This window comes from Apostichopus japonicus, chromosome 16, assembly GCF_037975245.1.
Source record: "Apostichopus japonicus isolate 1M-3 chromosome 16, ASM3797524v1, whole genome shotgun sequence".
In the NCBI taxonomy this organism is placed as follows: Eukaryota; Metazoa; Echinodermata; class Holothuroidea; order Aspidochirotida; family Stichopodidae; genus Apostichopus; species Apostichopus japonicus.
Window position 1 is genome coordinate 24,685,987 of NC_092576.1, and position 23,357 is coordinate 24,709,343.

Consider the following 23,357-nt stretch of genomic DNA (forward strand, 5'->3'; position numbering starts at 1 on the left):
GCTAAAGTAGACAATGAGATGTCTTAGGTTTGTTGAAGTAGACAATGAGATGTCTTAGGAATGTTAAAGTAGACAATGAGATGTCTTAGGGATGTTAAAGAAAACAATGAGATGTCTTACGAATGTTAAAGTAGACAATGAGATGTCTTAGGAATGTTAAAATAAATAATGAGATGTCTTAGGAGTGTTAAAGTAGACAATGATATGTCTTAGGAGTGTTAAAGTAGACAATGAAATGTCTTAGGAGTGTTAAAGTAGACAATGAGATGTCTTAGGTTTGTTGAAGTAGACAATGAGATGTCTTAGGAATGTTAAAGTAGACAATAAGATGTCTTAGGAATGTTAAAGTAGACAATGAGATGTCTAATGAATGTTAAAGTAGACAATGAGATGTCTTAGGAATGTTAAAGAAAACAATGAGATGTCTTACAAATGTTAAAGTAGACAATGAGATGTCTTAGGGATGTTAAAGAAAACAATGAGATGTCTTACGAATGTTAAAGTAGACAATGAGATGTCAAGTGTTTCAGTAGACAATGAGATGTCTTAGGAATGTTAAAGTAGACAATGAGATGTCTTAGGAATGTTAAAGTAGACAATGAGATGTCTTAGGAGTGTTAAAGTAGACAATGAGATGTCTTAGGTTTGTTGAAGTAGACAATGAGATGTCTTAGGAATGTTAAAGTAGACAATAAGATGTCTTAGGAATGTTAAAGTAGACAATGAGATGTCTTAGGAGTGTTAAAGTAGTCAATGAGATGTCTCAGGAATGTTAAAGTAGACAATGAGATGTCTTAGGAGTGTTAAAGTAGACAATGAGATGTCTTAGGTTTGTCGAAGTAGACAATGAGATGTCTTAGGAATGTTAAAGTAGACAATAAGATGTCTTAGGAATGTTAAAGTAGACAATGAGATGTCTTAGGAGTGTTTAAGTAGACAATGAAATGTCTTAGGAGTGTTAAAGTAGACAATGAGATGTCTTAGGAGTGTTAAAGTAGACAATGAGATGTCTCAGGAATGTTAAAGTAGACAATGAAATGTCTTAGGAGTGTTAAAGTAGACAATGAGATGTCTTAGGTTTGTTGAAGTAGACAATGAGATGTCTTAGGAATGTTAAAGTGGACAATGAGATGTCTTAGGAGTGTTAAAGTAGACAATGAAATGTCTTAGGAGTGTTAAAGTAGACAATGAGATGTCTTAGGTTTGTTGAAGTAGACAATGAGATGTCTTAGGAATGCTAAAGTAGACAATAAGATGTCTTAGGAATGTTAAAGTAGACAATGAGATGTCTTTGAGAGGGAAGATGGTTTCATCAATGTATGTATGTTGTCTAAATCAATACTTCATTCACTGTTTCCCACAATAAGATGAATGGTCATATTTCCACTCACAGCCAACAATTAATATCCTACTCACCATTATAAGGCCAAGACCAAATGATGTAGTTTGGTGTTTCTGAGCAAGCTCTACTGAATGCAAGACTGCCTCGATACGATCAGCTTCAAATCCTTCCCTAAAAATAGGAGATAAAATTATGACATTAAAGCGGAGAACAAAGTGAATGACATTTAGTATTTGCTGCCAATATTTGACATCACTATATAACTGGTACTGCAGCACAGAAGCCTCATGATATAAAGAAAAAAAACATTAATTACAATCATGTCATTCCAGGAATGATATATAGAATTACATATGAAACAAAAACGTTAATTACAATCATGGGATTCAAGGAATGATATATAGAATTACATGACATAAAAGAAATGATATATAGAAATACATGATATAGAAAACAAACAGTCAGAAACATGGGATTTGAGGAATGTTTTACTTAATGAGCCTCAGATGGTGAATGGTTAATTTCTCAAAGGTAAAATTTGTACAGAAATACAACCTGTTATAAAGCAGTGATATTGTCTTCAAACATATCAACATTAATTTTGTGCAGAAAAATCTACCTTCAAGGTGAGAGACTTACTTGGTAACTTTCTCCAGCGTTGATTGGATGATCTCCTTGACTTTGTCTTCATCTTCTGCTAATATTCCTTGCAATCCAACTGAGAAGGAAGCTTCCCTCGTAGAGCCATCATACCTGCAAACCAGAGAAGACGTTACTGTAATAAATACCACAAATGTTGCCGTTTGTTCTGGATACCCCCATGATTTTGGTTTTTTTTAGGTTTATAGTCTTGTTCAGGGCCATGGCCCTCTCACACGACTTTACAACTTAACCCTAGTCATTGGTAACTTGTCACACCTACACACCAAAGTGTACACAATTCAATCAATCTCTCCTGGGGCACCACAGTGCACCACAACCATGTATCCCCCGGGGACTTCCCATAGGGTGCAGCCACAAACCGATGCACGCAACTATAGTTACAAGTTAACTCGCAAGTTGAAGAGAGGGTGAAGAGAGGCAATGGAGATAAAGTGCCTTGCCCAAAGGACACAACGTAATGAACTGGCCAGGACTCGAACCTGTTATCCTTAGATCACAAGTCCACTTACTTAAAACCACTTGACCACAATGCCCTCTCGTACATAAGATCTTCACAAAGATAACTGACATAGGTTTGGTATTGAGATGTAGAAAGTACATTTACCCACACACTGGAGAATATCCAGCACCGATATTAGCATCCAACAAGGATTGGTAGAAAGGTGAGGTCGGTCCTGAAGTCAGAAGGGATGCTAGTAAACTCATTTCAAAGCTCTCGTGCACCTCAGTGATCCTGCAAGAACATTGTATCACATTAAAATATTAGGACCAAAGACTTTAAAGGGTGTGAAGACTCGCGCAAAAAAGAAACGTCAAATGCTAATAATCTGACCTAGTTTCTAGTGAGGTGTAACAGAAGTGTAAGACACCACCATCGATCCCAGAAAATATGCACACAGCTTGCTACCGTAGGTAATTAGACACTAATGTACAGTCAGTACATACAGCTGTAGTCAATACCCACATCACAGTATACAAACAATACAGCGATGGACATCTCAGGTCCAGCTAAAGATAACAATTGAGGTATCACGTTTCATTTCTGTCTGCATTTTGTAGCAACACGAACAAAACGTCACTTGCAAGCAACAGAAAGTTAACTTTTTCATATGGCCACACGCGGTTTGGGGCGAGCCTTCAATGCCTTTAATGATATTGAACGAACAATGTATTTCTTTCAAATGTATGAAGAACAATATATATTCCTTGGTAATGTTAGAAGGAATCAATACATTAACTACTCCTGTATGCAAACAATAACCAGTTTATATACCTGTCAATATCTATGTATAATTTCAGGTATTACAAAAGACAGTTTCAAAGTGATATGTAAATGATACATCAACATAACTTGTTAAAGAATAGAGTTTTACAAGGAAGTTGACACCAGTTTTTGTAGAATTTTGTAAGATGTTTTATTCCAGCATTGTGATTGGTTGTCTTACCTTGGCAACAGGTAACTGACACTCACTGTTGTTTGTTTGTCTGGGTCAGGACTCATGACATCAGGTGGACAATGGACAACAGCTGATCTCTGATAAAAAAAAGCAAGAAAAATATGTTTCAATATATAAGATATGACATCTCACAACTCTTATTGTCTTATATTAAAACATATTATACACACACAACTGCATTTACTGTTGAATTCAACTGGTGTAGCCTAAACACTCTCTATAATGTAATCTTGTAATGAAAGCAGCTGTTTGTCTTTTGCATTCGTCAAATGCCATCAGTTGAACCAACCTACAGAGCATTGGCTAAAAATAAGAATGAAACATAAAATGAAGTACTTAGCAAGTACTTAATAAATACATCTAATTGCAGAATACCAGACATATCATAATATATATGTATCAGCCACTTCTACACAACACATGATGAAATTAATTTCAAAATTTCAAAATAATTCAAAACATTTCAAAATTTCAAAAAAATTAAAGAAAAATTTCAAAATTCTGCTTCTTTATTACATTTTAAAACACAAAAATTCAAGTAAATAGAATTGAACAATAAATACCAAATGCTGCTATGTATAAATCTGAATTCAACATTTGAGTTTGGTATTAAAATCTGGTGAAAGATTTGAAATATTATTTAAATAGTCATCAAAATTTCAAAAGCTTCTCACAAGTCCATGAAACCAGAAAAAATTTATGTCAACTAAAAATATGAAATACTTTATATCAAAACTAACCACTATGAACAACTACTATGTACATACAACACTTGACTAATAAATACTGGTATGACTGGAAGCAGCCAGCTGCCCATTAAGTGGAGTGTTAGCTCAGTGGTTAACGCCGGTGCCTTCCAATCATAAGGTCCCGAGTTCGAGTCACTCCAAGATTAATGTACGTCATCCAGTTACAGAGTTGTCGACAATTGACAATTCATAATCATGGACGTTAAATATGAATGTAAGAGACTGGCTTCGGTCAGCTTGCGGCTTTGATAGGCAAATGATGGCTTCTTCGCGAGTTCCTGCTTGCAGTAGGACCTAAAATACATACAAACTTATATACATACACCCATACATATAAATATACATAATGTGTTTCTTACCTTTTCTGTCCATCTTGTTTCATTGGGGATACTCGTACCAGGTTCAATCTTGTGGAATCTATCTAGCGCTAGGCTGTTTATCTGCTCCAAGTGACTTTCCAGAGGTAGGTCGCCGTATGTATAGAACCTTGAACGTACAAAACAATGTAGTTGCATCGTTAAACTGAATTAAATCTCTTATGTATGGAATTGGATTTCATAACATAAAAATTAAATAAGACTATGAGGATATCAACAAAGTGAGTTGCCACATGTACAAAAATGTCTAAGATGCTACAGTTTTACCTTTTCAGGAAAGTGTGCCTTATCATCTCTGGAACAGCCTGTGTACCTGTCGCAACTTCTCTTGCCATATATTCCAACTCACACACTTCGTTCTTCCAACAAACTGTATTTAACTGTTCCTATACCACGCTTGAAGACCTATCGTTACAGAAGCTTCGAATACTCTGGCTCTTATCTCTGGAAAAATTTACCAAATCACATTCGAACTTGCTCTAAACTTTCTACATTCAAAAGTCTACTTAAGACCCATCTTTTCACTTGTATGTATGTATGTATGTATGTATTTTAGATCCTCCTGCAAGCAGGAACTTGGGAACTTGTTCTTTCGTAAACTAATCTGCTTTCTTTGTAAAGCGCCTTGAGCAGTGACTTTTATCTACTGATTTGGCACTCTATAAGTCTCATTTATTATTATATTATATTATTAAAGTCATCCACTATAGGAACCCTGGGATGTGAAAGACCAAACTACTTCTCTAGTCCACTATCAACCCAGTCAGTCCCCTTGCATCGAGACTGTGACTGTGTGATCGTTACGATGTTATGTCAAATGTGTACCAAGAGTCCCTCAGAAAGTGAATAGATAACTATACATGATCTAAGTCTGGGGTGGGCAACCTACGCCCCGCTGGCCACATGCGGCCCGCCAGTGATTTGTTTGCGGGCTGCGAGATGTCTCAAGAAAAAGAAAAATAATCAATCTATTTTACATCATCACAAAAAACCAGCTAGCTGCTTAAATTTATCGGCACTAATGATGCTGTCAGGTAGGCCTATTGTCCCCATTAATTATCAACTGACTGTACTGTATTGACATTATGTTTTTATGAATACAGATAAGTACACACACCTATTGCTTGAAAGTCTTCAGAATCAAAGGTGTGAAATCAAACGGCAGGTCATTGGTTAGGTGCGGCCCGAGCCAATTTTTCACTCCTTATATCTGGCCCATTCATTCAAAAAGGTTGCCCATCCCTGATTTAAGTCAATAAATTCTACAGATATTACAATGCCCATTAAGTATCATCCAATTGACACCTGCTCACAGTTGAATGAGAACCTTTGCCTTCATACACTTTCTCCTTTCGGTAAGAAAACACAGTTTGAGCTATCCGATTTTCCACAAAACGTTTCTGTTCCATGATAAATAATGTTTTGATAAATCTCACCCAAAGGGTAGGATATAAACAGTACTACTGACCTGGCATTACTAGGGTGATAATGGGTGGCATGGAACTCTCTCAGCTGTTCGTGAGTCAAATTAAGAATGTCGTTCGGGTTGCCACCACTGTTGTATGAATATGTATGAGATGGGAGGAGCATGTTCTGACAGTGAACAGCATATAATTGGTCTGGTGAAGACTGAGAAATAGAAATAAGAAGAAGAGTATTTAAGCATTCCTCTGTTTTTCACAACACAATATCTATAATCACCATTAAATCTATATTGAATTATTGGTATTTATGATCATAATAGTCCATGTGATACCTGGCAAGGAAGAGCGACATAGTAGCCGATTAGGTTCAAAGTCCTTCTCCTTGTGTTCAAGTGCCAGAACAACACGGCACCTCCATACCTGAAAAATCTGATCCGTCTTTATCAGCCAACAAGAGCCCTACGGTCTGCTGGTCAGAGTCGTCTGGAGGTGCCGATCACCAAGACAAACAGCTATGGGAACAGAGCATTTTGCGTGGCTGGGCCATGCCTCTGAAATGAGCTACCAGCCGAACTCAGAACTGTTTTCTAGTCTTACAACATTCAAGTCAAAGCTGAAAACCTACCTTTTTAGACAGCATTAACTGTGATATTTAAACTGCGTATTAAATTCTATTCATGTGCAATAGAATTGCTTTTCATGTGCAATAGAATGTGCTTTTTATTCTTCATACTCTTTTATATTGTATTTTATTCTGCATTTTTACTACATATTTTGTGCCATATATTTTTTATTTACTGTATGTATAGCGTTTTAGAGCACTTTTGTTGAATTTACGCTTTTTAAAATAAATGATTAGATTAGCAAAATAATATGCGAGTTGAAAACAGAAATGGTTCTCGTCTATCTAACAGGGCCATCAACTCATAGATCATACATCAAACTGACCCATACATTACAACCCTACCAGCCATACAATCACAACACACTCAAGGTAGACAGCTAAATGTGTTGTAAAAACACGTCTACAGTTCACACATCAGCTACTTACTCAAATTTCCAGTGCATTAATATCTACAACCTAAAACCAAATTCCCACTTGTCTTTTTCCTTGAATTAAACAAAAGCGACATTTTTTTTCATAATTTGAACTTGCCGGAAAATTGCGTTTCTTACATCTTTTTGCAAATGATGAAACCCACTGGCAATTTAGCCAGTAAATAGACTGAATTGTGTGGCATGGTAAAAGTATAGACACTGAATGTAATAAGAGTTACAGCCCTCTATACAGGAAAGTCCAAACAGCTGTGAAGCAGTGGCATAGCCAGAGGGGGGCCAGGGGGGGTGCAATGCCCCCCAAATTTACTTGCTACAGTCTTGCCCCCCCCCCCCAATGAAATCCAGTGATGTATTCAAAATACTTCTTTTTTACATTTTTTCGAGTTCTAATCACAAGTATTCATACCTCAGGGCTCATGTTCGTACTTCATTTAAGGTCAGAACTTGGTAATCAGAACGAGATATTACACACTTTGGGCCTTCATCATACCCACATACGGAGACCTTTGATCAATGTCGTCCTACAGAATAAGCGCCAATAATTTGGCCGGTTGTATAACCATTACAAACTAGCGCTAGCAACCCATGTGCATTTTTAGCGACCAATGATGCCAATCGTGGCATATTATATATTTCTTGGTAATTCCTACCATCAACCATCATCTGGTTGCCCCCCTTAAGAAAAATCTTGCCCCCCTAACGATAGAATGCTGGCTACGCCACTGTTGTGAAGTGATGACATCACACTTACCATGGCTCCTTTCATTTCATTAAAGACAACCCCCTTGAAGGTAATGGGAGAACCCTTGTCTTCATTTGAATCATGTTCAAGTCTCCAACCTTCCTGCCTAAAAAATACAGAACAGACAATAAAATAATCGTTAAGATATGACAATCCCTTCCATAACCAAAACAAATGCTTTGATATTTCATACAGTCACAAAACAATAATTCACATTATTACGAACGAGTGGGTATCATCAGCACTTTAGGAATTTATTACTTCTGTTTGTGAAGGAGTTGAAAGTTTCACGACGTTTCCGAGATTATTTGATTATTTTTTACTGCATGTTATGAGATGGGAGTTACCATTAGTACTTAGGTATAATCGGCTGTACATGATCTAAGGTAGAAGAGTACAACCGAATGTATGTATGTATGCATATTTATGTATATTAGATCCTCCTGCGAGCAGGAACTCGCGAAGAAGCTCCTACCACACGTTAACCACTGAGCTAACACTCCTACCACACGTTAACCACTGAGCTAACACTCCTACCACACGTTAACCACTGAGCTAACACTCCTACCACACGTAAACCACTGAGCTAACACTCCTACCACACGTTAACCACTGAGCTAACACTCCTACCACACGTTAACCACCGAGCTAACACTCCTACCACACGTTAACCACTGAGCTAATACTCCTACCACACGTTAACCACCGAGCTAACACTCCTACCACACGTAACCACTGAGCTAACACTCCTACCACACGTTAACCACCGAGCTAACACACCTACCACACGTTAACCACTGAGCTAACACTCCTACCACACGTTAACCACCGAGCTAACACTCCTACCACACGTTCACCACTGAGCTAACACTCCTACCACACGTTAACCACCGAGCTAACACTCCTACCACACGTTCACCACTGAGCTAACACACCTACCACACGTTAACCACCGAGCTAACACTCCTACCACACGTTCACCACTGAGCTAACACACCTACCACACGTTAACCACCGAGCTAACACTCCTACCACACGTTCACCACTGAGCTAACACACCTACCACACGTTCACCACCGAGCTAACACTCCTACCACACGTTCACCACTGAGCTAACACACCTACCACACGTTAACCACCGAGCTAACACTCCTACCACACGTTCACCACTGAGCTAACACACCTACCACACGTTCACCACCGAGCTAACACTCCTACCACACGTTCACCACTGAGCTAACACACCTACCACACGTTCACCACTGAGCTAACACTCCTACCACACGTTCACCACTGAGCTAACACTCCTACCACACGTTAACCACTGAGCTAACACTCCTACTACACGTTAACCACTGAGCTAACACTCCTACCACACGTTAACCACTGAGCTAACACTCCTATCACACGTTAACCACTGAGACAACACTCCGAATGGACGCAAGACAACTTACAGGAAATCAAGATGATTTAGATTCGGGAAGAAGACAGCATCTAGATAGACGGACAGAAGATTCTGGAAATCCTTTGAATTCTGAGTTGAAAATGGATACATTGTATAATCACTAGCTGCAAAGAAAAGGAAGAAAAGTTAAGGTTAATCCAGGCTTCTTGGCAACACTATCATTACTATTATCTATATGTATGTATTTAGATCCTCCTGCAAGTAGGAACTCGCGAAGAAGCCATCATTGGCTTATCAAAGCCGCAAGTTGACCGAAGTCAGTCTCTTACATTCATATTTAACGACCATGATTAAGAATTGTCAACAACTCTATAACTGGACGACATACATTAATCTTGAAGTGACTCGAACCGGGGACCTTATGATTAGTGTTGCGCCGATATCACCAATATCGGTTTTGGCCGATATCCGATATTATCATCCCAATATCGGTCCGATACCGATACGATACCGATATTTTTTATCAGACAAAATAAAGGCAAAATGGTACTTTTAGTCATGCATACATTCACAAATAAATCTTCAAGTAAACAACAAAATATGGTGTTTTGTTTTCCTTTCGTCCTAAGTTGAAAAGAATGGCTTTTTTCCTGATTTTGAAAAAGAGAATGGTAATTGAAATCCAACCGGAACATTTTTCACTGCAGCGCTGCATACGATAATAAAATGGACGTAGTAAATATGAGCCTCAACATTGTAAAGACTTACAAGTATAGCTACAGTGTTAAGGTATGCTTGAAAATTGCATCTTTATTAGGTTACGAACTGTCGATCACAATGTAAAAGTTATAATTTATTGAATTTATACTCAATGTACAACTTATTCACTTGACCGTATAGAGAAAAAAAAACTGAAAATCAGTAGAGAAATGACCAATTGTGTACGGAAAGTAAGGTGGTACACCTTTCAAATATTACAAAAGATCGAGCAAAACACTTTCGAAAAATTCAGGCAAAACTGGCATATCGTACTAAATGCAACTAATGTCATGTAAACAAGGCTCTATTACATCCATTTATGAATATACCGTAAGACCACGGCTGTTGTTAAGCGGGGGGAAAAGAAAGTATTTTCTAGAATTTTCAAAAATACGGAAAAATAATATCCTACCATAGTTAAGTGTATAGCAAATAGCCTAACCACCTCGACGGTTACGGATCTCACGTAACTAAAAAGTTCCTTGGCAACGTGCCAAAAATGTTAACAAACAGGTGTTACACGTGGGATGAGCTCGCAGTTGTTTGGGAAGGTACCTGGGTAAATTTGTAGCACATGCACCCTGGTAGTTGGGTATAGGGTTAAAAACTGCAGCTGTAAAAATGTACGCATAGTGCACGCTATTCATTGTTAGGCAGTCTAGAAACAGGGCTTTGCTGAACGTTGTTTGATTCATAATATCGGAAGTTTTTTAAGTTGCACTTTTTAAAGATTGAAAGACAGATTAAATCTCTTTTCATTTTATAACATAATATAGCTATTCTAACTTGTCATTTCAAAATTCTCATCAGTTTCGTGACAATTTAAATAAAAAAAGATGTCAGTATTTTGCATCCTCAATTGCGGATTTTTTCATCACCAGACACGCAAAAAATGCCAAATTTTTTGGGGGGGATTTCGCCCCCCAGGATTCCCACGAGGGGTTCTACCCCATGACCCCACCAAGGCCCTAAGGCGGGCCCCTGGACACCACGCCTTTATGCTTGCACGCTACGCGTGCTCGGCGCGTTCGCTGGGCGAACACCGGCGGGACATCGGCAGTGTGTTCGCGGGAAATTAAACACGGTTTTAAACACTACTGAACTGTGCAGTTATGCATCATGTTCAAGGTTTTCACGGAGGCCTTTGAGCAAATGAATGGTTAGTACAGTGTATATATGCTGCACTAATGCTGTGTGTAGGCCAAGGTTCACGAAGGTCATTGGTTATATTCGCGCGACGTAGACGTGTTTTAGAGGTTACGGAGGGTCAGGTTTCCATGGATATTAATCGAAAATTAATCTGAGTTTAACTGACGCTAAAGTAATGGATTGTCTTGGGCAGAGTAACAAATCATTGCAAGTATAAAGAAGTAGCTCTGCTGTTAAAAAGAAAAGTTCAATATCGGTTTGCTGTTATCGGCAACTAGGCAAAATTTTACCGATACCGATATGCTGCCGATATTGCAAATATCGGCCGATACCGATATTGAAAACGATTATCGTAGCAACACTACTTATGATTGGAAGGCACCGGCGTTAACCACTGAGCTAACACTCCACATTATACTTCTTGTCCCAACATATATATATATATATATATGGAATAAAAAAAATGAAGAAATGAAAAAATCCTCTACCATAATATTATACACTCTCCATCCTCCACCATGTCAAACATGTGAGTTTAACTAATTGTCATAAATGTGTAACGTCAGTATTTAACTACACAAGGAGTAATTTCAATTACCGGTAAAAGCATTCATGAATGTTGACAGAGATCTGTTGAGCATCTTGAAGAATGGATCCCTACAGGGAAACCTCTGAGATCCACAGAGGACAGTGTGCTCCAAGATGTGAGATACTCCGCTGTTGTCCATAGGGGTAGTTCGAAACCCAACACTGACCATGAATAAGAAGAATTCATCATTCAAATTAGTAAACTATGTTAAAGAAGGATCAAACACAACAAACACCTACATCTTATATCATGGCTAATATTTGTTTCATTAGACATATTGCTTGGTTTCCTTTACTTTGATATATAGGAGGGCGGCCATTTTGTCAATGGGTGATGTCATTGTGCCATAAGGAAGTGAAATATCTTAGTTTCTCTTGAATATATTTAAACATTTTCATGTTGAAAGTTAATACAGTGTTGGAGTAATGTTGCAAACTTTACTTCATATTAAAACCAACATGTGTAAACACTACCTCCATCTCATAAAATAAATTAAGTAAAAAACTGAGAAAGATTTGCACTTGCAAAGCACCAGTGGTTCTATTATATATAGCATATATTTTTGTCACTGTAACACCTTCTTTTTTGGGGGGCTTCAGTCTAACATATGATAGAAACTTCACGACCTAACAGTTCCTGAAAGAAGTCAAATTATTCTTTGCTGTTTTATGAGTTGATCACCACCAGCATCTATATCAGACTAAAAATTACCACCAGGTTTTAATTTGCTTCTCCTGGTGCAGCAACAAAAGTCACATGCAAACATTAGTAATTTTAAGGGTTCTTAACCCTTCCAAGGTCTCCAGCTTTCTGTAGTCTAAGTAACTTCAGTTGTAATATTTACAGTTCTCAGGGCAAGGAACTTAAACAGAGATATTTTATTAAAACAAAGCTACTGTACTGTATCAACAGACAAATATTATCTATAATATTTATAAACAATAACCAAGCTTATCAATATCAAGCATTATTTAGCCTTTGAAGAAGGCTCAATTTAGCCTTTGAACTTATTTAGCCTTTGAACTTGTCATTTAGCCTTTGAAGAAGATCCTGCTAGGATCAAAACCTCAGGCCAACTTACTTTTACACAATATCAAGCATGTCAACTTTACTGATTTAAATACTCTGTTTTGACTTGAGGTGCTTCAAAACAAGCACTCAGCAGATTGGCTTAAATTAATAGCTCAATTCTTAATCAGATCTCTCAATTGCGCAGCAGTTGAAGCTCTCCTTTCCAGAACATAAGAAAAGCTGCAACATGCATACAGAATCTATGACAGCTATGGCATGTCTCTCAAAGCCGGAGTTGAAACTGCTGGACAAGTGAGAGTCATGCTGTATCTCTCACCTAAAGACATTATTGGTATCATCTCTAGCAATGTGGAGATGTTCAGCACCAGTTTGGAGATGATTCAGTTTAATTGCTGTCAGATAAAGCTCTGGGACTTCTGTGACCTGGCAATGAAGAATTTACATTCAGTTAGTCTAGAGTTCTGTGTGAGGCTTTGTAAAACAATACTGGATCATTAATAAAGTAAAATATATACAAGACTTTTGAAGAGCTATAATAAAAACTCATCATACAAATGGCCCACAAAATGGTTTCCAAAGTATCTGATTGGAATATCATTTTTGCAAATGGTGCACTGCACATGGCAGATGGTTCATCGGGGCTAATCATGCTGTATGTGAAATTTGGTATTACAGTACTGCAAAGTTTGGACAACAAAGTTTGTGCAGTATCAATATTGCATCAAGGTATTCAATGATTCATAGAGCTCTCTTATCTGCACATTATATTAAATTAATCAAAGTAAAAAAGCATTGCCATTTAGGCCTACATATTAACTTTATTATATATCCATACAAGAAGGTCAAGTGGGATAAACAATATTTCATATCTTATGGATATCTTCTTCGGCATCATTTTTTACATTACCAACATATTTCTTGTTCAAAGTATACAAGAACTTCTCTTTTAGTCTTTACCTTCTCAATCTGATATCCATGGAGCACAGTTCCAGGCTTGTAGTTTTGCAGAGCTTCCTTCGGTAATGCTGAATACCTTCGTATACAATTTGTACCATACCTGAAGACAGACAATACCCACAGTTAACATGAAAATGTTACTATATAGTAATCATTTAACAACAGCTAGGCCTATATGCACATAACTTAATTAAGATTAGCATTAGAGTAGTATTTAGACCTTGCCTTAGTAAAAGTTTAAAGGGGAAAATGTGTCACAAACTAGACAAAAGCAGAAAGTTGTCATAAAGAAGCAAACTGATGGGACATTGTCTAAGTCAAGTCATGCAATCATGTTGACGTAGGCTGAATTATGGTTACTTATTTTTACTGCAATTGTGTTAAGTTAAATTAGTCGCAGGCCTAGCCTAATTTAGGACTGGGCCTATCACAGTGTCAGGATATTGTAATGTATGCCAAAGGCTGAAACTGTAGTCGGACATGGCGCCAGGTGTTAGTGTCGCTACAGTACCTGACTGAAAGCGCCCTTCCATAGCACGGAACTCTTAATATGGTGTTCATCATGTTCTCCTCTTTAACTTTAGATTTAGAAACCAGCAAAATTGGTTATTGGTACTCAGTCATTCAATAGGCCATCCTACCCATCGGCGTAATTCGATGGTCCTAACTTAAACGTCTGCGAAGAACCTGTTGTGCGAATGAATCCAAACTGAAATTTCTGAACGTTGAAAAGCGAAATTATGATTGTAACGACAAGATATGGACTGGGTTGAACCTATCCAGCTTCAATCGCAGCTACCGTAACGATATCATAAACACTAGAAAATGATATAAAATGTTACATTCCTGTCGGATAAGCTGATCTATGTTTGGAATTGGATATTTATGCAATGATCAAATAAATTGCACACATGTGTGCGGTAACGGTCAAAGGTCATTTAGAATGCAAAGTTACGCAATATTACCCAACATTGTTCGTTCTGTTTACACTGTTACACTTCAGTAATTTTGTGACAACTCCCTGCATATATTCAGAAGAAGTTGGGAAGAGGAGAAGTTTACACAAACCCTAGTGTAAGCTTTATGTTCAAGATTAAAAGCTGAACTGTGGAATAGTGTCCGGTTATTAGCGACTTTCACAAACCGTTGTTTTACTGAGGCGAATTGATACATATCTGGGATTTACTACTAACGTTAGGCCTACTGTACGGTGTACCACCACTAAGTTAATACTAACACTTGACTAACAGTAACATATTTTATATCGCAGTGTGCACATGTCGTAGGTTACAGCAGTGTTTTTATGTACATCCCTAAACAACTAATGTCATTCATTGTACTTTACAATATTACTATGGTATTTTTTACCTCGCATTGTGTTTGTTAACATATCTCACATATTCATTGCTAATTTAGAAATGAGAAGATTTGATTCTTTCTTCACTAAGTGGTTGTATTTAATGAGGAATATTGGTTGCACTTTTATTTGTTTTGTTTTTTTTTGTTTTCCTTTGCTGGGGTTTTCTGTGGTTGGGCCTTCCATGGGCATGTGCCCTTCTTGGTCCTTGAACATGTTATGTTATGTATTCCTTCACTGGCAGTAAACACGAGTAGTAAACAAAAGGCCTCCACCTTTTTGCTGCATCATTAGTCTACATTTAAGTTAATATGACAATGGTTGAACCACATTGATACAACTATTGAGGAAACATTGCTTGAACTTGAACCTGGCTTCTGTTTCATAAAAATAAAAGATTGATTCCTGATTTGTTGTACAGCAGGGCTCTCTATATAGGCAGCCTGTAGGCCAAACCTAGTCATTTACAATAGTGCAATCATTTGTAGAATTTTCTTAGTATTTTTGGAGAGAGTCGATTTGCAAATTGTACTGAACAGGTTTAGGTAAATTATTTCAAGTAGATTTTTCTAGCTGGTTGTTATTACTAATTTTTGAGAAAGGTGACAAAAGAGATATCTGATGATACATGTGACTCCATGTACACAAAAACAAAAGGTAATAACAAAGAAATACTAATGACAAATAAATACAATCTATCACGATTAATTATTAGTTAGATGACACTGGCGATGACAAATAATTCAAAAATCTGAAACAGTTTGGATATTAACAAAAGAATGACACTTTTTCCATCTTGGTTAACAGGACTTCGTCTCAGGTCGTAGGACTCCAGATGCACCTTGTAAAGTTCTGTTTGACCTGCTTGAGAATCCTGCACAAGTCCTTTTTCATCTGAACTCCATGAGTTGATTATTTTCGGTGGTTTTTCACTTTGGTGAGCATAGCATTATCTTGCTTGGTTAGATCCTCGTTTATGACGATCTTAATGTTTAGTTTCTGTCAAACGCTTCCTGGTTCAACATTACCTGGCTACCTTTAGAAGTTAGATATTAATTGTTTCTTTTGTGGCAAGAAGAGAAAATCAATTTATAAGCCTTAACAGAATTCTAATTTTGAGTCAACCAAGGAATATTTCCAATTACATGTTATGTTAATTGTATTGCTTTGTTTTGTGGACCCCGTTGCCACTCTGGTTAAAGTAATGATGGGTTTTGTATCACCCAAATTCAACTGCAGGCTTTGAGCATAAAGCAATAAAAGTATGTACCTATTAAGTATTTATAAACTTTCAATATTTAGGAAATGTTTTCATGCATGAACATTGTGCCATTGTTTTGCCAATGTGTCACCTATTTATCATTGAAAGGAATACCTTTGTCTATATAGGCACTAAGATATAGGCAGTAGGTTGCACTTGTGCTGTTTTTAAGTGCTTCGATCTGGGACTTAAAAATGTGATGGCAATGGCGATGGGCAAACAACAATAACTTCACATTTTAGTTAGCGACCATAATCTTGGCAGCGCTAGGAAGTCATAGAAATGCATGCAGGGCAAATATATAATGGTAATCTGAGACACCCAAATTTGTGTCAGGCAACCTTAAATCAAATTCCATTATACTTCCGTGCCTTTCAATCATAAGGTCCCGAGTTTGAGTCACTCCAAGATTAATGTATGTCGTCCAGTTACAGAGTTGTTGACAATTGACAATAAATAAATCATGGACGTTAAATATGAATCTAAGAGACTGACTTCGGTCAGCTTGCAGCTTTGATATTAAAGCCAATGGTATACAGTATATACAATATGTATTTACACTGACTGACCAGTGTGTTGATTATTGTGTTTCATTTTATCTATAGGATGTAAAATGAGTCAGTATCCAGGACAGGGCGCATATCCTCCTCCTCCAGCAGGTACCCAGCCTTACCCTAATGCTGCACCTAGTGGGTACCCACCAGTAAACCCTGCTTATCCAGGTCCACCAGGCCAAAGTGGTTACTCTGGTGTGCCAGTGAGTATAGTGCAACTCTTTTAGAGCAGGGTTTCCTTCACTTTATCGCCCTACAAACCCCCTGTGGATGTCAGAGTTGTCCACGAATCCCCAACTTTTTGAGACACGATCTGAATCATAATTATTATACTATGATTAATATATTAATTATACTTTAATTATTATAGTATAATAATAACAGTGCTTCATAAAAGATAAAGATCATTGTGTAATCATTGTACGTTCATGCGTACACCAACTTCACCAAAGTCATGTGATGCGGCCTGTCTCTGTTTGATAATTCAGTTTTTTATCACATGCACGGTACAGTACTACTATGGCAATACATGCGTATGGAACGCGAAAAGTGTTTGTCGATAGGCACGACTTTTGTACATTACTAAATTATATGATATATCTGATTTTAGTTCAACAAAAAGTACTCTAGTTTTGACTTTCAGAAACGTCTCACAGATCCCCTGGGATGGACTCACCCACCCCCTGGGGGTTCATGCACCCCAGTTAGGGAACTCCTGTTTTAGAAGAACAAGACATAAGATTCATCAGTTCACCATGTCGCTCCTCTTCTGAACAGAAGAATGGTACCACACAGATGTGTGATTTGATGTTAATATCATCATTCATATACAAACCCTACATATTATAAGTAAAGGCTACTAGGCTATTATGAAAGATATGCAAAGCTTCCATCTTATAATAAATTTGATGATGAGGATGAAATTTAAGTCTTGATTGTATATTAAATTTACTTGTGAAAGTAAGCAATTGTGTGATTTTGTTTATTTTATTTTCCTTTAAAGCCAGCTCCAGTATACCAACCTCCTGGAGCAACCCAAGGGTACCCGATGCCACCCTCTCAGGGGTACCCGATGCAACCCTCACAGGGGTATCCTAGTGGACTACCACCAGGATATCCAGGACAGGGATATCCAGGAGGAGTGAATGTTCACCAGGTAAGACATAAATGTATAAACTCAGTAGCTGAGTATCGTAGTATTATTACCACCAAAGTCTCTGATGTTCATTTGACAGTAAGAATTCCACCACTATTTCTCTTTAAGAGAAAGATTAGATTTTAAGCCACGTTGGTGCAAATACTATGTGAAGAGTGGACATGCCCCCCCCCCCAAAAAAAAAAAAAATTGTTGAGCTGTGGAAAACTTCACACAAAATATTCCCTACCCCCTCGCTCCCCACTTTTCAGGCCTCTACTTAGGAAAAAAATAACCATCTTGCAAATCCACATGTAAAAAGAAAAAGGTAAGTCTGAATATTCAGTAGTTGGCAATATCGTCCAATGTCTCATGAATACTGTTGATGTGACAGAGGCTGTTGATGAGAGTCACAAGAATAAATCAAAACTGACTTGACCATATTCAGGGTATCTGGGTGTTGATAACAGCAACGATGTATTGTAGTATAACAACATCCTGCTTCCAATGTGAAGTCATCTTCGATTTTCCGACTGGTTTCGCCCCCCCCCACACCACCCCCTCCCACCTCAGAAAAGCTATCATGATATTTCAAAAAGGGAACCTTCAGATATCAGATTCTTAAAAGATGCAACTAATAACATCATTGAATCCTCAAAATTTGGCATTTTTGGTTTATCTGCTAACAGTCTCTGTAATCTGTTCAACATTACCGATGGAAAAGAGAAAAGAAATTTGACTTGCATGTAATTGTAAACAGTTACTGCATGGTTTCAGTCCCTACATTCTTCCTAATAAGCTATCCAGCCCCTTAGTTGGTGGTGATCCCTATAAAACCATTTCTTTGCTTGGGTTACCAGTCTGAGGCCACGTTACCGTAGTTGGTGGTGATTCCTTTATAACCATTTCCCTGCTGGGGGTACCAGTCTGAAGCTACAGTACCTTAGTTGGTGGTGATTCCTTCATAAACATTTCTTTGCTGGGGGTACCAGTCTGAAGCTACAGTACCTTAGTTGGTGGTGATTCCTTCATAAACATTTCTTTGCTGTGGGTACCAGTCTGAAGCCACAGTACCTTAGTTGGTGGTGATCCCTATGTAACCATTTCTTTGCTGGGGGTACCAGTCTGAAGCCACATTACCTTAGTTGGTGGTGATCCCTATATAAACATTTCTTTGCCGGGGGCACCAGTCAGAACCCATAGTATCTTGCATACCATGTAGACCAGGGACCACACATCAGTTTCAGTGGCAGAACATTTACAGATGTTAGTGTTCTTACTTTGAATAAACTTTTAACATGTCATGATTACTCTGTCTTACAGCCAGGAGTAAACCAGAAGAAGAATAAGAAGGAGATGAAAAAGATGAAGAAAAAAATGAAGAAACGTTCATCTTCCTCCTCCTCCTCCTCCTCAAGTAGCTCCAGCAGTTCTTCCTCTTCTTCAAGTAGCAGTGACTCAGACTCGGGATGCAAAGTGAAGAAACACAAGAAGAAGAAGAAAGAGAAGAAAAATAAGATGAAGTACTAATTACTGAATGGGTGATAGATAATGAAGTAGTGATTGTTAATTAATCATTAATTGTCATTAATTAATATGGGTGCTGTTTCTTTTTTTATTTTGAAGAGGTTGCTTGTTAAAGGCATTGATGGCTCGCCCCAAACTGCATGCAGCCCTCTGAAGAAAGTTAACTCTCCGTTTTCTTCTTACAAAATGCAGACAGTAATGAAATGTGATACCTTGTTATCTTTTATCTAGACCTGAGATGTCCATCGCTGCTATGTACACTGTGTTGTGGGTATTGACCCTAACAGCATGTACAGTGTTGACTGTATGTACACTAGTGTCTATTACCGACGATAGCAAACTGTGTATGTATTTTCTGGGAATCGATGGTGGTGTCTAACACTTCCGTTACAACTCATTCGAAACTAGGTCAGATTACCGGCATCGGATGTTTCTTTGTGCGCGAGTCTTCTCTCCCTTTAAGGCTTTTTTTCCATTTGATTAACAAAATAATGACAAAACTGCTCCAGGAATGTTCTTTCAATAACTAATGTTGTGCTGATATTTAGAAGCTGAAAAGAAGATGGGTTTTAAAATTTGACTAGAACCATTGGCTTTTGGACAGGGGCACTCAATTCTGCCAAGACCGGAGAGAAATATCGGTCGGAGCAAAGGGCCGGAGAGAACACAAATATCAAAGTACGTAGCAACAGTTTGTGTTGAGGGTAAGGCCAGTAGCTGGGTGTTTATGCGTGAGATCTTAAATGGCCTCGTATCCGTTTAGGGCAAGATTGCTGAATGATTATTTTTGCTACTGGTTTGGGTAGAAATATTTTGCAGACTGCATTTGGCCATCAAAGTGAGGTCTTAAATGACCTTACACCAGCTAAGGGCAAGATTACTGAATGATTTTTTTTCCTGCTAGTTGGGTAGAAATATTTTGCAGACTGCATTTGGCCATCAAAGTGCCTATTGAGGACCCCTGCGTTAGGAGTGTCAAGAAATCACAGGTTTCATATTATTTGGCTTTTGAAAAATCGTAATTTGTGCAATAATTGTTTTATAATCAATCTGTAGTATCATTTCAATACATACGATCAATCGTGTGGTTTGAATCTGTTTGAGGTGACACATACTCACCTGTGAAATTCTTTCTCATGAAAAGATTTTTTTTTTATTTGCTTTAGTTTATATATATATATATTAGTGTTTACACGGGTCCAAAAATCAGGAACCGGGTACCCGAGAGCCGTTACCCGTCGGGTATCCGGGTACCCGGGAAAAAATTGTTTACCCCGTGTATCACGATTTTCAAGAAATTGCATATCAAATGCTATAATAAGCTAATTATATTCTCTCCTGACAATGTTTTTATGTTCAAAAACGTATGTGTAAGGTAAGGTATAAAACCTTCCTCAATAATATCTATTTGCTTTTTTTTTCTGTCATAAACTTGTTAATTACTTAAAATAATTAACATTACTACTAATTAGTAGTAATGTTGTTAACATCGCATTGCCGCCGCTGTTTATGCTTCCTCTTCATGTCTATTGGATCAGACCATAAAATATCCCTTTACTTTAGCTCAGTTGTTAGTTGTTACTACTACTATCTATTATGCAGGCCCAGGGTTCGCATTAGCCGCGAGATCACGCGATTCGCGCAATTTGATCGCATTTGGAATACACGATTAGAAAAAAGCCACTTGCGATTATTATTTTTTAGTTATCCCATCTATAATCCATAAACATGTCGTAAAATTCCTTGTCAGCTTTTCCTTCTATGAAATAAACGAATGATTAAATAATAATTTCTTCCACATGGTAGCCTAACACCACACTAAGTCAATGAGAGCTAAGCCTAACCATATGTTTATTCGCTAAAATTGTGACGCAGTTATAAGATATCCATGGAACACATTTATTATTGCTGTTACGTTCGACACAGGGTTGCCTAACACCACACTAAGGCAATGGGGTAATCTAGCATAGCCATTTGTTTATTAGCTGAAATTGTGACGCAGTTATAAGATATCCATGGAATACTTTCGTTAATGCTGTTATCTTCAGCCACATGGTAGCCTAACACCACACTAAGTCAATGGGAAATCTGCCTACCCATCGGTTGGATTTTTTTTTATTTAAATCACACTTTGCGTAGGATTCAAGTAATAAATTAGGAACCGGGTAGTATCTCGTCGGGCGGGTACCTTCGTTATTGCTGTTATCTTCGACCAAATATTTTAGCCTAACACCGCACTAAGTCAATGGGAAATCTGCCTAACGGTAAACCGTAGATTTGCATTTTTTTTTTTTTAAATCACACTTTGCGTAGGATTCGGGTAATAAATTAGGAACCGGGTAGTATTGCGTCGGGCGGTTACCCGGATAACCCGTGCAAACACTAATATATATCTATATATTAAAAGGATAAAATGTTTGTAATAATCTATTCATAGCTAAGATGAGGTCAAAGTTCATAAAGGATATGTTTAGGTAGCATATGTAGTATTGCTTATAATGCAAAGGTTCTATCATTAGGGTTACTATATTTTATCTGAAGTTTTAAGGAAGGGCAAGTTGTACAGTGTGAGGATCGATCTTATTTAGTGGGTGCCCCTCACCTTTGTGGGGAAAAAATATGGACTTTAGAAGGTACAAACTGTATGTTCATGTATGTCATACATGAACATGGTCCAGAGTTTGAGCTGAGATTGGTTGACAGACTGTTGCTTGACTCTTTGTGCTTATACTTAAAAGAGTATGTAGATGCCTTGGTCAAATCACCATCAAAAACAGTTTTTCCACTTGGTTACAACTTTGTCAGAGCTACTGTACCTAACAATCCTGAATTTTCTTCAATTTGGTAAAAACACCTGGACGGTCATGGCAAGAATATAAGAATCTTGGAATGTTATTATGTGTGTGTGCGTGTGTGTATGTTTGTATGTATTGGAGCGTCAGCTCAGTGGTTAACGGCAGTGCCTTCCAATCATAAGGTCCCCAGTTCGAGTCACTCCAAGATTAATGTAAACATGTCGTCCAGTTACAGAGTTGTTGGCAATTCATAATCATGGACGTTACAATATGAATGTAAGAGACTGACTTCGGTCAGCTTGCGGCTTTGATAAACCAATGATGGCTTCATCGCGAGTTCCTGCTTGCAGGAGGATCTAAAATACATACATACATACATATATATATATATATATATACTGTGTATAATATAGATGTCACTTCTGTATGTATGCTGACACCTATGCATCGTCCTTGTGACTCACTGCCTGTGAAAGATCATGTAATATCTGAAAGAACAGTAAATACTTGTAAAAAAATTAGCATAATTCAATGACTCTCTACTAGATATATCCCCATTGGTTGTCTGAGTGATTATAATCAATGATGTTGAGTGCGATTGAGTCACCTCACTTGAGGTGGTGGTGGAAAGTACAAACAATTAGTGAAGTATTAGTCTTTATTCATCTTGAGTTTATAGGTCTGTAAATCATGTCAAGTTTATTCCAAAGCAGTTTTTTTTCCCTTGTTTCCTTTTTTTGACAAGAGGCTTCCACGTTTTGCTTCAACACCATCAGTACTGAGAGATACTGTATACTGGCTGCATGCTAAGTCTTTAACTAGATGATGTCCAGGAAATTATTCTGGAAATTTAGGTTATACAGACCTGGAAACAAAAATCAAATATGATAATATTGTATGGTTTATTATAATTGTTTGATGAAATGCATTCGCAGTTGCCAAATATGTTTGTTTTGGTGCGGTAGTTTCCTGATGAAAAAATATATCAGTTAAAATATTAATGACAATATTGTACGCATTGTTT

General features: G+C 37.6%; 2 protein-coding genes across 7 annotated transcripts in view; one reads left to right on the forward strand and one right to left on the reverse strand.

Moving 5' to 3' along the window:
• LOC139981950 (presequence protease, mitochondrial-like) overlaps window positions 1–14,586 on the reverse strand; it is a 31,930-nt gene extending 17,344 nt beyond the window's left edge. For all 6 annotated transcript variants that reach the window (XM_071994377.1, XM_071994375.1, XM_071994373.1 and 3 more), the window contains exons 1-12: window positions 14,216–14,586; window positions 13,705–13,804; window positions 13,064–13,170; window positions 11,725–11,876; window positions 9,268–9,382; window positions 7,823–7,919; window positions 6,057–6,217; window positions 4,571–4,697; window positions 3,451–3,539; window positions 2,610–2,738; window positions 1,982–2,095; window positions 1,417–1,513 (exon numbers count right to left, since the gene is read on the reverse strand). In XM_071994377.1, the coding sequence (XP_071850478.1) occupies window positions 1,417–1,513; window positions 1,982–2,095; window positions 2,610–2,738; window positions 3,451–3,539; window positions 4,571–4,697; window positions 6,057–6,217; window positions 7,823–7,919; window positions 9,268–9,382; window positions 11,725–11,876; window positions 13,064–13,170; window positions 13,705–13,804; window positions 14,216–14,268 (1,341 nt within the window). In that variant the 5' untranslated portion in view covers window positions 14,269–14,586. The remainder of the gene's footprint in view (window positions 1–1,416; window positions 1,514–1,981; window positions 2,096–2,609; window positions 2,739–3,450; window positions 3,540–4,570; window positions 4,698–6,056; window positions 6,218–7,822; window positions 7,920–9,267; window positions 9,383–11,724; window positions 11,877–13,063; window positions 13,171–13,704; window positions 13,805–14,215) is intronic.
• Window positions 14,587–14,650: 64 nt separating this feature from the next.
• On the forward strand, window positions 14,651–22,147 carry LOC139981953 (uncharacterized). The gene is made up of 5 exons (XM_071994390.1): window positions 14,651–14,778; window positions 15,869–15,998; window positions 16,928–17,079; window positions 17,880–18,032; window positions 19,335–22,147. Exons 3-5 carry the CDS (start codon window positions 16,936–16,938, stop codon window positions 19,539–19,541), a joined length of 504 nt encoding a protein of 167 aa, XP_071850491.1. The 5' UTR covers window positions 14,651–14,778; window positions 15,869–15,998; window positions 16,928–16,935; the 3' UTR covers window positions 19,542–22,147.
• Window positions 22,148–23,357: the final 1,210 nt, after the last annotated feature.